The sequence below is a fragment of the Hippocampus bargibanti genome, linkage group LG13, assembly GCF_051943395.1.
Source record: "Hippocampus bargibanti isolate YZ-2025 linkage group LG13, ASM5194339v1, whole genome shotgun sequence".
Lineage (NCBI taxonomy): Eukaryota > Metazoa > Chordata > Actinopteri > Syngnathiformes > Syngnathidae > Hippocampus > Hippocampus bargibanti.
The window spans coordinates 16711939-16725635 of record NC_142746.1 but is presented as its reverse complement, the minus strand read 5'-3'; the positions used below and the strand labels follow the sequence as shown (position 1 = coordinate 16725635).

The 13697-nt window shown below is 40.1% G+C and overlaps 1 protein-coding gene across 1 annotated transcript; it reads right to left on the bottom strand.

Annotated features, from left to right (window-relative positions):
- Nucleotides 1–2433: 2433 nt before the first annotated feature.
- Nucleotides 2434–8650, bottom strand: npas4l (neuronal PAS domain protein 4 like). Its single transcript, XM_089012310.1, has 8 exons — nt 8473–8650; nt 8258–8403; nt 8062–8167; nt 6684–6942; nt 6476–6585; nt 5097–5238; nt 3019–4175; nt 2434–2549 (listed from the first exon to the last, which is right to left on the bottom strand). Exons 1-8 carry the CDS (start codon nt 8648–8650, stop codon nt 2515–2517), a joined length of 2133 nt encoding a protein of 710 aa, XP_088868436.1. The 3' UTR covers nt 2434–2514.
- Nucleotides 8651–13697: the final 5047 nt, after the last annotated feature.

The following is a 13697-nucleotide window of genomic DNA, read 5'->3' as shown; positions in this document are numbered from 1 at the left end:
ACATACACTATATGACATATTTAAATTGCACCCCCTATAAGTGGGCTAGTACTCTGAATACAGGTTTTGTTGATGGTAAACCTTTGGCAATTTACGCCATCTGGTGGTCATTCAATCGTGACCCATGGTGCTTGTTTTGTATCAATGGCTGGCTGGCCGGCCTATTCCGGCTTTTTGTTTTACCGTGTTGTTAACCGAGGTGTTGCTAACTGCTAAATAATGCTGCCCATTCAAATGAAGAAAAAATAATTTGAGTTAATAACAATTTTAAAACCCCAAATGTTGCATCACCAAGTACTGGTACTAGTGCTGTGTTGGTGTCATCTTTTTCTTTTCGTGATTCCAAAATGTTTTCTACTTGGGGGGGGGGGGGGGTTCTTTCCTCGCATTATTGTAATCATTGCATTGAAAATATAGCGTTTCTCCTTCTCTGCTGACAAATTAGTCGTTGTTTATTTACTCTTTAAGAATCTGGACAAGGATTCCACAAACATAGACAGAGATAAAAGACAAGACAAAAATGTGTTCATAAAAATGCAAGACTGACTAAATACAACTAAGAATGCTGTTAACCAAGAATGATGAAAAGGAAAGAGCAAATCAAAAATGCCTGAGCGAGGAAAACATAAATTGCTTGTGAACTCAAAGGACAAGAAAATCAAATGCACAGACAACATGCATCAATAATACATAAAAACAAGGGACAAAATATTTTGAGGCAAGGCGATGAAGGAAAAAAGAGGGGGGGGGGTAATCGCACTTTGCAGCAGATTCAGGAGTAAGGCAATAATCCAACTGTTGATAACGATGCCTGGTGTTTCACAGCTGACACTTGTATTACGCCTTCACTCCAGCTGAGGACCGGGGAAAAAAACTAAACAACTACATCTATAGTGTTGCAGTCAAACACCGCAACGCAACTCTATTTTTTTTCAAATATCGGTCATCTATTCAAAGTTCAAACACTAAATATGCATACGAACAAAACTAGAAAACAAACATGCAAGGACTGAAAGCATTCCGACTGCTGCCAGGTCCAGCGGTGCATGAAAACAAAAACAAAAATAACAAAAAAAAAACAATCATTGGGGGATGGCTTGACAACTCTTTGCAGCATTTCTACAGTTTCTTACCTTACGGTCCAAACAAGAATGGTGAGCTGTCATAACAAATCAGGGACTCAACTGTAGAATTGGCAACAAAAATATCAGCAAAAAAGATTTCCGGCAAGGTGATAAATGATTGGCTCCATATTGTCAAAGTACACAGCAGGAACTTGTAAATTAATCGAAGTCGATTGAGATGCCAGCCAATGAAAACAACAGTAACAAAACTCAGTGTTGGAACCATAAGGAAATTTTGGGTTAAATTGCTTTTTGTTATTGTTCACGATTGTATAATTAGATTTTTAAAGGATGCAATGTTTCATTTTGTTCTTGTTTTACATTTATTAGCGATATTAGGGTATCTGGGCTCCATTAGTCATCCTCACGTGATATGTCGACGTAAGCAACATACGGAAGACTGCGTGGAGTAACAACTTTTCTGACTTTAAAGAGTCGACAAGATGAGCTAAAGTTGCCCCTACACTCAGTATTGGACAGATATGTTTCAGTGGCTGTGAAGAACAAGAAGGCCAATGGGAAAACTCGCCTTAAATTGCTTTTAAAACTATGACTTAGTATATATAAATTCGACTTCGCTGCTAATTTGGACACTGCTTGAAGAAAAAGAAAGGAAACCATATAAACGAAACAACCCATTACTACGCGCACTTCAGAAAAGAAGTCCAAACCCAAACAGTCATATACAGTCGAACAATTATTTGTTTTATTTACATCTCAAAATACAGAGCACAAACAAAAATTAACAGTACCATTGATGATGTTAAACAAGATACACTAATCTCAACATACTTTGCCTCAAACAGTTGAGGGGTTAAAAAAATAAATGAAATTAATTTTTTGTAAACCCACAATTAGAATGCAGTGAGACGTACCGCTGAGGAGGGTTGTAGAAACATTCATTGTTATGATCACTGCATGAAAAAGAAAATATTTAATTATCTCCCAGTTTCACACAAAGATAATGAGAATAAATGCTCTTTTCTAAAAGGTTAAAAAAAACAATCGTAATGAGAACAGTTTCCTTTGTAACCCTCTTGTGGCAATGACAACGATAAAGTGCTCAATAGTGAAGCGTGGCCACTTTGGAGGAAATATTTTCATTCTAATGTCTTTTTTTAAACTGTACTTGGGCATTTTAAAGTACCCTTTTCATTAAAAAAAATAAAGATATTAGCTGAGACTCCAGAGAGAGAAGACTGCATTTTGCAGAAATTAAGATAAATCTCTAGATACCTGACATTCAGACATGCACATTGGAGAAAAAAAGATATTTCAGTACAACATGTCCTTTAAATATCTTTGCGGCACTTTTCTGTGAATTCGTTGAAGGACTATTTTCCTGACAATATGTCATACAAAGGGCAACGTCGTAAGTCACAGACTTATTTCAGTACAGGTTTTCCTCAGCAAGAACAAGTCCATCTGGGGGGGAAAAGGCAGAAAAGAATATTAGCCACGATAACAGTTATCCACAGAGAGTGAGGACAGAGGAAAAAATAATCATTGGCACCGCCTGACCCACTTTTGAGTACTTGCACACTGCAAGAATCAAGATAAGGGTGCGGAAAATCCTACTGAACCCTCTGCATCCTGCCCACCACCTTTTCCAGCGACTCCCCTCTGACAGGCGATACTGATCTATGCGCACTAAATCCATTTAAATCGCTTCTTCACCCTAGCCGTTAACTCTCTAAACAGTAACCAAAATATAAATATATGGTGCCTCTTTACAATTTTGGAGAAGCCCGTAGAACAGCATCCCGTTATCATTACTAGTGCAGCGTATTCTGCCGGAGACAAATTCCCTGTGTGTTCTACATATTTGGCCAATAAAGATTATTCTGATTCTGATTAATAAAAGGTCATGGTGAGTAAACCTGACAGAACTTACCTTGCTGCAGACTATTCTGCAAAGGGCGGTTGAGTTGATGCAACTCAGTGTTTTGGTTTTGACATCCCAACTGCAAAGTGAAAGGATCTAAAACGACATTTGGAGCCATTGAGTTCTCGGAGGTCGTCGGGCTGCTACCTTGTGGATTAAAGTGTTGTGCGGTTTCCTGAAGGCAGTTGAAATCTGGAATAGAGGAGCCTATTTTGGCGACCATGTTCAGATCATCGAGGAGGCTCTCGAAAGCGCCGTCATTTAATGATTTGGTATGTAGGGCAGAGGGGATAGCAGACTGGATGGGCCACTGATGTGAGCAGGAGGAGGAGGAGGGCAGGCTGTCAGTGGAGGCTGCACTTTGTAACAAATCGAGGGGACGGAACATGTCAAAAGTAGAGGCCAACGAGGAGATCTGCTGAGCTAGAATGCTGATCTCCGCCTGCTCCAATTGGCTATACTGCTCAGATGTTATGGATAGAGGGGGCTGGGTAAGTGTTGGAAGACTGGCAGGTAACATGAACCGGGGAACAAGGTGCACTTGTTGGAGGCTGCCCTCTTGTGGCTCCTCCGATAGGCTGAAGTCATCCTGATGCAAGGCACAATCCCCGGAGCTCTCGCTCATGTCGGAGGTTGCCAGGCCGTCTGGAACTAATCTGGCATCGGATGCACAAGCTGGGAAATCATAGCCTGTGGATGAGGGGGAGGCCGGAGACAGAGGATTGAAAGTGAGGAAGACGTCCTGATCAAAGGTGTGCTGGGAGGGGAGGGAACGGTGAGGTGAAAGGTGACAGGAAAGCGCAGCCTCCGGGTAGGAGTAGGAGGACGGTGAAGACTCCGGGCAGGACAGCAGCTGATCGGCGTATGTGTGCATGTCCATGTGTTGGACCAGGTTCAGGTCCTCCTGCTGCACAGGAGAGCTCGAGGACGCTGGGCTGTAGGGAGGGGTGAAGAACACAGGGCTGCCTCCGAGAGAAAGGGGTGAATTATCGCCGTGGTGGATATCTTCCTCAGATTCCAGCCTGAATTTCAAATATGCTTCTTGGCTTTGGCTGTCGGGAGAACATTGCTTCTGACAGCCTCTGGTAGGACAAGTGTCTGTTGGGGAGGATGGCCTTAAAGCATCCTCACTTATTCTCCTCTGCAGATATTTGGCCTCTGTTTCACTAAAGGATGACAGGATACGTTTTAGAAAAAGAAAATAAAAAAAGAATGTTAAGTCATTCGCTGCCATTTGCGAATTTCTTCGGGAATTGAAAATATGACGTTAGCACCATTTACCGGGCTTGCCGATAAAGCGCTGGTCAGACCTTTGTCAATGTTTTTTCCGTTTTACAAGGGGGCAGCATTTGCCCTTTGTCTATGTTCGCGCTTTGTTAGAGCTTTAACTGTTGTTAAAGCCCTATATAAGTCAATATGTATGTATTGTATTTTGTAGTCGCCCCCATTTGAAGCTCAGATAACTCCGGTCACATATAACTTGGGAATTAACTCAGTAATATCTGCACTTTGAGGAGTGCATTTTGTATTTCTTTTTCTTTTTTGGTTAACGGTAACTTGGCTTTTTTTGCTGTTAACTTATTCGCTGCCATTTCTGAATTTATTTGGAGTAGGAAAGCATGACGTGGAGCGCCATTCCCAAATTTGTTTTGTTTTTTTTTTCTTGTGGGGGTAGGGGTGCGTTTCAAGCTTCGGTCAGACCTCTGGCAATGTTTTTCTCTCCCACAAAGGGGCAGCATTTACCTTTTGTACAGCCGCCCCCACTTTCACTGCAGATAACTCTACAACCAAGTAAGCTTGAAATAAACTTTTTTTCTGATGAAATAAGAGAGTATAAGGTTTCTAACGCTGTATTGAATGTTTATATAGGTCTAAAACTCAATATTCTGTGGGTTCTCCAATTTGAGTGACAATGAAAAAAACCCTGGCACTTGAGTAGACACATTTCTGCACATTGTCTGGCAGTGAATGAGTTAAAAAAATTGTTTGACCAGAAGCCAGAGCCCAAAACCTACAAAAAACATCTTGTGACTGCAATTCTAAACAAAATATGGACGTTTAAAAACAGTAAAACACATTTGCCACACCTGATGATGAAGTTAGTGCAGCAGATATGTGCAGTCTGGCACTGAGACTCTTTGGAAGCACAAATGTAGCTCCAGGCCCATGACAGATCTTTGCACTGAAGTCTCATAACCATTTGCACCTTCAGGCTCTCGTCTGCTTGTACTGAAAAAAAAAGAGAAGCACATATACTGTATTTATTACCGTACATAGTCACAAACACAAATCTGCTCCAAATCACAATCGAGGGGTTTGAATGAAGAACGCTCGAGTCAAGCGCGCAAACTCAACATCATGCCATTGTTTATCCAAAAGAAATGAAATAGGAATTCATTCTTGCAGTGTTTGAAAAGTAACAATGCTGTGTCACGTACACTAAAAAGTTCTTTTTCCTTATTGGCTGTAACACGGATTCCAAATTAGGCATAAATGAACAACCAAATCACAAATGTTGGTGTTGATGCACTTCCAGAATGTGCACTACTTTTATAATAATATAATCATAATAATATAAATACAGTAATGATAATAATAATAATACATTTCATTTCTAAGCGCCTTTCAAAACTCTCAAAGTCTGGTTATATCGATAGTACCGCTTATTACGATACTATTTCTATGAACCCAAGGAGAAAATTACATGCGCGCAGGATCGGATATATCGATAGTCCTGTTATATTGATATTTTTTCGGACTCGCGAGAATATCGATATAACGAGACTTTACTGTAATTGAATTAGATTTCCAAAAGACAAATATTTTTTTTTATTGATATTTTTGTCATGTTTCATTTTTCAACATGTTTTCAGGAATAAACATGTCACATATTAATCTAGATCAAGTACCGGTGTACCTCAATACATTTGAATATTGAGATTTTTTTAACGACATACAGAGTGAAATATTTTTCTTGTTTTTCAAGATGGTTTTAATGATTATAGTCTTAGAATATTTTATCAAACAAAAAAAAGTGTGTGACGAATAAAAGCAATGTAGGCTTTGAATGTTTTTAAATACTGTATATTCTAGTGAATAAGGTGCAGCCAAAATCCTTGATTTTTTTTTAAAGACGACCATGTGCCTTATATGTGTAGTAATATTGAGCCACAACAGGTCTTACAATTACTCTCTGCATTCACCGACTCCATTTCCCCCTGTAGAAGTAGTAGTTGTATATATGGAAAAAGTTTGAAAATGCACCATTCATTGGAGGTGCATCTTATACACAGGTGCGCCTTATCCACCGGAAAATACGATAGTTTAAATTCCAGCTATGCGTAACATGTTGGAGAAATACAGATTTCACCCAAAGCACTGATTATGTGACAAAAATGCTGACAGTCTTATTCAATTTTGAGCATAATGAAGAATTAATAATACGGCATTGAGCCTAGTCACTTACATAAGCATCTGTGATGGTTCACACTTAAAGATAGATCTTCAGGGTGGACTAGGCTGTACCATGACCGCCCAACCATTTCTTCTGCCGAGTACCCCATAAAATACAAAACACTGCAAGAAATAATCATAATATTTTTCATTTAAAAAACAAAACAAAAAAACATGATTGAATATTATTAATTCCCCATATAGACATGACCTCCTTGTACCTCTCTGACAGCCGAGTGAAGCTCATATCAAGCGCATGCACGCTGTGAAAACTGGGGGAAAAGTGTGACTCCACACCCCTGAGGCGGTCCGCTGTGGGGGTGCACAAGGCCAGAAAGAGGGTCTTGCCAGTAGTACTGATGGAGGAGAACGGATAATGCTCCGGAAAGGACTGGAACCTGCCTCGAACAAGCATTGAGCAGCTACTATGCTGCTGCTTGAAGGACTTGGAGGTTTGCATGTTACATACAAAACTCCTCTCTACACAAATAAAACAAAGTAGAACAGTTTTAAGCAATGGTGTGCAGTACTTGTTACCCAATATTACCGTATTTTCTGGAATATAAGGCCCACCTTCAACGAATGACATATTTTCAAACATTTTCCATACATAAGGCGCACCGCATCAGATTATGAGGCGCCTGGTCAGCTTTTGAAAAAATATTTTCTTTTAGGTTCACCTTTTAGTGCAGATTTTGATTTCTTTGTATGACCTTTAAGCTGCTTTTCCTCCTCCAGTTGTGACTATTTTATATTGGGAGGTTGGGGGGCGCATTATAAGTTATTCATACCATTGATGTTAAATCAAAAACATTTAAAGTAGATCTATAAAAACACTTTACACACAAATGCAAGGATTTTGCAATCTTAAAAATCTGGAACTCACTTCCTCTCAACATCCGTAATATTGATTATTTTCCTACCTTCAAATCCCATCTCAAAACCCACCAATTTAAAATTGCATTCTATGTATCATTTTATCTCATGTTTCTATTCATAAATGTATCTGTGGTTTTATTTATGTGCCTGTTTTGTGATTGTAAAGTGTCTTTGAGAGCTTTGAAAGGCGCTTATAAATAAAATGTAGTATTATTATTAGTATTATTAAAAACATTAAAAACACAGTTGGTGGTTACTATGTTGTTAGCTTCAACCTTTTTTGATGTTGGGTTCAGAGAGGGGCACTTTTATTCATGCATTGAGAAATTCTTTATGGAAAATACAATGTGGTATAGGAGCTCTCATGGATTATTTCCCGACAGTCTATTAAGTGGCATTTTTGTCATTTATCTGTTCAGAGATGTGTGGTCATATGCGCCCCCCCAAGTAACACTGATGAATAAATGGTGGCCCAATTCAATAATGAAGTTTGTCTTCTGCGACATATGCTTATGATATTCATCAAAAAGTAACATTAATGAATAGGTTTCACTGTATAATTGAATTAAAATATCACCTGGAAACAGTGCACGTTCCTCGACTAATTTCTTGTAACCCTTAATTGTTATTAACACGTCAAATGTGAATGTCGTAAATATGTATGTTAAGCATATACACAAATCTCTCTGATGGCCAAGGAGTTAATTTTTCTTCAATTACCTGATGATGATGTCTTTTCATCGTGTCCCTTTAGAATGGCCTCAATAACGTCAATGTCCTCACGTTCCACCATGTCATATATGCTGTCTCCTTGAAGCACGTCCACCTGTGAATAGAATGAAAAGTTTCTTCAATTCAGGAATAAAATCTCGCATTTCTGTTGATGAAATAACACCACATTGAAGCTCAGACTCACCATGGAAAGGCCCAGATATTCCGATACATTTTCCGACACGTAGACCAGCCTCCCTTGGACAGTCGTAACGAGGATGAAACCGTGCAAGGCTTGGAGAAAGGCCTCATAAGCAAAAGAGCAGGGAAGGGCATCTCCGTTGGGAAGCCCTAAAGGAAGAAAAATATGAGTACATTGTCTCAACACTTTCTGAAAGAAGAGAGCTCTTTCTCACTCACCCTGCAAGAGAACCGACTTCCTGATGTAGGTGCACACGGCAGCCATTGAGTGCAGGTAGGAGAGGCGCTTCTGGTCTACCAAAGGGATAGGGAGCAGAGCTCGCATGTTCCTGATCTCATGATTGATGTGGTCCCGTCGTGCTTTAGATGCACCTTTGGTGGATCTGTGAGGAACCATGCTGGCAAATTTGAAGGAAACTAAAATGGGCAAACTCACCAGTGACTCCCTTGCATCCCAAAAATGATGCGCAACTTCATCATTGTGTCAAAAAACAAAAAGAAAAGAGCAACAATTGCCTCAACCAACCCACTTTTTAAAAATAAGCAAGCTGAGTGAGAGTTCACGAGGCTCTTTTCCCTCCGGACAACAGCAGATTTTCAACATGAATGGTTCCTATGGAAACTACGGTGATGAGTTAGCTGTCGCGTCTGCAGCGGAGGATAAAGGCTCTCAGCGGACTTGGTGCATGTGATCGGTATCTGCCCTGAGCCTTTTTATAGCTGCCAAGGGGGCCTTCGGTGTGGGGGCGTCACACTCAAAAGTGGAGGCTGGGCTTGTGCTGTACCAAGTGGCCACAATGGGGAGAGGGCACCCCGGATCACAAGGAGATGCAGAAAAAGGAGAATCAGGATTTTTTTTTTTTCCTTTTTATGTTAAAAGTGACTAATCATAACTTAATTCAAGGCAAAGATTGGGTATGCTTTGGATAAGTAACAGGATAATTATTTTTTATATACTGTATGTACTCCACAGTACGCCTTGAATTGACTATTTTTTTATTTCGTGTGATGCCGGAGATGTCTTGAATGAATGAATGAAATTAATGCTATGGAATGATGTACATTCTCACACGTCATAATCTCAACGAATTGAGATGAGGCTGTCAAATACGGCTTTAGTAAGTAACTTTCATATAGCAATACGTTTCTGGTTTATTTGTCAATGTGTAGTGCAATATACTGAGCGTAATTCACAATGTCTGGTGTCACTTTTTTTAGGATTTGGAATACATAACACGGCTCTCATTATGATGCAGCGCCAAACATCAAAAAACAACAACAACAACAACAAACAAAACAGAGCACTAGCAACTTGGTTAATGTGAACATTTGATACAGTTCATATTTTGGAAGTTATCATAGTGCAAGTAGTCAACAAAATGGATGTCTGGTTGGGGTGAATTCATCAAAATGCTTGAATTAGAACTGGCTTGCACCACACGGAGAACTGTTTTCCACTACAGTGAGACCTCAACTTACAAACACCTCAACGTACAAACTTTTTGTCTTACAAACGTCAAATTTATGAAAATTAAACCTTATAATAAGCACTATTTTCATAATACACACCCACCACGGCTGGCAGAGTGATCTTCGGCGGAAGCACACGACCGAACAGCACCAGAGGTTAAGTTACTAACAGTCCTTATGGAAGGTGACTCTCCTTCCATAAACCATCAACGACCATCAAAAAGGTAAATAAAACTTTATTTTACAGCACAGTTTATTTCTTTAATTACAGTCCTCATGCAATTCCCTTTGACCTTCGACCTCCAACGCCATTCCATCAAGCCATAAATGACCATCACAAATGTAAATAAAGTCACTATATGATACAATGCAGTGTATTTCTTTCATTACAATACAATAGCACATTTATTATACATAGAATAAGGGATGTTGTGTGTAGTTCTAAGGCTTATTTAGTTGAAAGGTATATTTTATGGAAACCCGGGAACGGATTATTCCCATTTTAATGGTTTCCTATGCAATTTTTTTTCTCGAGATACACACTTTTCGCCTTACACACTCTGTCTGGGAACCAATTAAGTTCGTAAGTTGAGGTCTGACTGTATTTGAGAATGATCTTTATTGGCCAAGTGTATGTAGAACACACAAGGAATTTGTCTCAGGTAGAATACGCTGCACTAGTATCATCATAAAAAAGACATGATGAATAAGTATGGAGGACAATAATAAAGGTGAATCTAATCTAATCTAATTCCTTAATGTAAGTGATACCTATCAGGAAAAACTGTGAGACAATGTGCACAGTATCAAGCAGACAGTGGTTCGAGTAGAGTTGGAGCTACAATGACTATAACGGGATGATGTTCCACAGGGTTGTGCAAAATTGCATAGAGGCCCTATATATGTAGATAATGTTTAGTGTTTAGAGAGTTAACGTCAAGGGGGAAGAAGCTGTCTGTTGATTTGGTGCACATGGATCAGTAGCGCCTGCCTGAGGGGAGTAGCTGGAAAAGGTAGTGAGCAGGGTGCGGAGGGTCCAGTAGGATTTTCCGCACTCTTGTCTTGATTCTTGCAGTGTGCAAGTCCTCGAGAGTGGTTAGAGCGGTGGCAATGATTTTCTTTTCCGCCGTCCTAACTGTCCGTTGATGACGGATTTTGTCCATTTTGTGGCAGCCCCTAACTAAACCGTGATGTAAGAAAACAGGATTTTAGGTGACCTCATTTAACCACAAGAGGTGAATAAAATATCAACTTGCTTCTATTACTACTTTATATTGTTGAGCACAATTAAATGAATTCATATTGCACGTGTCATTTTGTGAACGTCTTTCAACAACCAAGAAATCATGAAGAACACAGGATTGATTCAGAAGGAGCATGACTGAAGGCCTAGCGATGAAATCCACGGCCCGTCACTGAATAATAATAATAACAATAAGAAGAAGAAGAAGAAGAAGAAGGGGCAGAAAAGAGTCTGCAAAAAAGAGTGTGTGCATCACTGGCGTGTGAGGAGTCGTGTGAGCCAATCGGCTGTTTCGATTTGTCTTCAGTCGGTGCATTCGTCACTCAATGAATACCCTCATGCAAACTAAAGGTTTTGAAAACGGAACACGCCGACTGTAGTCACTTTAAAAAAGATGAAGGGCATCACATTCCATGGCAAGACTGCTAAGGCACCGTCACACGTAGGAAGCATGTTGTTTAAATGCGCTCTCTTTCAATGACAGACATGGCATTACATGTGGCCCTTCCTTGAAATGCCCGATGTTTTTTCAGGCTCCAGCTTCTATCCCCTGGAGGCTCTTTAAATGCCTCTTTTCACAAATCCCCCAATTTAGCGTCCGCGGGCCGAAAACTAGAACTTGAGTGATGGAATCGGAGCGGGACGCGGCGAGACAAGACAAAACAAACCACTCTGAACAAATCCTCGGTCTGATTTTCAAGGACCGATGGGATCGTCTGAGTCCTAAAGGGAAATTAGAGAGTCATTTGGCCGAGGCTTTCCCCGCATTAACGCCTGCGTCGTGGAGCGAGTAGGGCTCCGGGGCCAGACAAGGGACCCGGCGTTGCCCCGCTTCCTGTGTTCTGTGGGGGCCAGGCGGGACAGGGTGTCTCTCCTGCCTCACTTTGAGCTCACCCTCCGTCTGTGAGCCGCACTTAACTGTGGAGATAACGGTGACTTTATAGCTAAGGGCTGGTGACAGACAGGAACACACTGCCAGGACACTCCTACTGGTGGCAGAGGCAACGACTGCAGCTGGGTTTCACACACTCGTGACGAGGACGACCCAGTGCAGCCGCACGCGTCCCAATGAAAGTCGTTTGGCATGTGATCACATGGGTGCTCAATGTTGTAGACATTGAGGGCTATCAGACAGGGTGACTGGGGAGGATACAAGGCTTCCAAGTTTGAACAGGAAACATTAAATTGAGAAGCCAGGGGTTCGACATTTCAAAGTGATGCAAATGAAACAGGAATATGCAGTCGTGAGTTAAAGCTTCCACAAGACGCGAGGTTTATTATCTAAATGTAAGTGATTGTTAAGATGTGATCTGTTCCATTAGTGTAACCTTGACAGTGACAATAACTCCTGAAAATTACATTGAAGAACACAACTGGAAATTCTCAGGTGATTTCTAGCTTGGCAGTGAATATAGGAAGTGTATGTGCCAACATTTCTGCCGATACATTAACAAAAATGTGACTATGTGATACATATCTAGGCGGATAGTCCCTTATCCACTCGCTAACATTTAAATTATTGACGTTGCTGCTAACCAATTACATTTTTTTCACAATTCTTGCCAGATTTAAATATACTTGCACTATGTACAGTTTTTTTAATGAAACGGTTTTGCACATTTACAGTATTCAGTTGACATTTTTATTTTGCTATGCTTAGAATATCTTGTTTTCTATCCTTTCACCTCCCCACCCCATTTCAAATTGCTGCTGTGGACTGCAAATTTCCCCATTGTGGGACGAATAAAGGTTTTCTGATTCTGATATACATTTGAGCGAATAACAATGTGTTCAAATTTTGTCGCCAAGGGCGGTATAACAGTTATGAAAACACAAACTAAAAATATTTGAACAAGTACTGTAAGTGACAAGTAATATGTGTCATTTTTTGCAGAGGATGAAGAAAACATCCTGGTGAGTGTTCTTGGATTGTCTTCATACATGTGTTCAAAGGTGTTTTGCATCGTGTTAGCATGAAACTGGTGGAAGATATACTAAACAGTCAACTTGAAACGGGAGTAGCATTAAATAGCCATTTTATTTTTCAAAAATTGTTGAATAACTGATAAACTTTTGCATGTTGTAACGTGTCAAATGATGGGCATCACTCACATATTAAGGAACCACTTTATTCCAAGTGCAGTGCAGCGCTGAGCAAATACGGTAGATGCCAAAAGAAAGAAAGAATGGTATCCAGGAAATTAAAATCCGCAAAATAGAAAGAAAAAAATAAATAAGGCTTTTGCAGAAAGTGAGGGGCTATTGTCATCGTGATATGATGTTTCGGTTGAATTGGTGTTTTGGGGGGAAAGGTGTAATTTTTCTCCCCCCACAAAAACACTACTGGAGTGAAATTGTCAGATTTATTACTAAATCATATTGCACAGGAAGTCCTGACCACTTTTTACAATCTCCCCTAGAAGAGTAATAAAAAACGAGAAAATGTTGAGCATATAGGTGGATAATTGAACATTGAATACTATATTTTGTTCAGTTATCTTAGACTTAGAGGGTTGAAGAAGGAGCGTGCAAAAAAACTACGATCCCATGTAACTGGCCACAACACAGCTGTACCACAGTCTGTCTGACAGCGTTAGCCATTTTGGAAAGCAAGGCACACACCTTTATCATCGTTTCAAATTATGCCTGAAAAGGGTGGGTGAAATCACAGCCATTAAACAAAAATAGGACAAAATATCGAAAGAAACACACCTGTAGCTTCATTAGCGTT

What these genes read in the sequence shown, in the direction of transcription:
- npas4l (XM_089012310.1), bottom strand. Translation starts at nt 8,650, where the DNA reads ATGGTTCCTCACAGATCCACCAAAGGTGCATCTAAAGCACGACGGGAC. An exon ending in TTCACTCGGCTGTCAGAGAG is followed by an intron (nt 6,586 to 6,683) that starts GTACAAGGAGGT and finishes TATTTCTTGCAG; the next exon opens with TGTTTTGTATTTTATGGGGT. An exon ending in GCAGAATAGTCTGCAGCAAG is followed by an intron (nt 2,550 to 3,018) that starts GTAAGTTCTGTC and finishes TTTCCCCCCCAG; the next exon opens with ATGGACTTGTTCTTGCTGAG.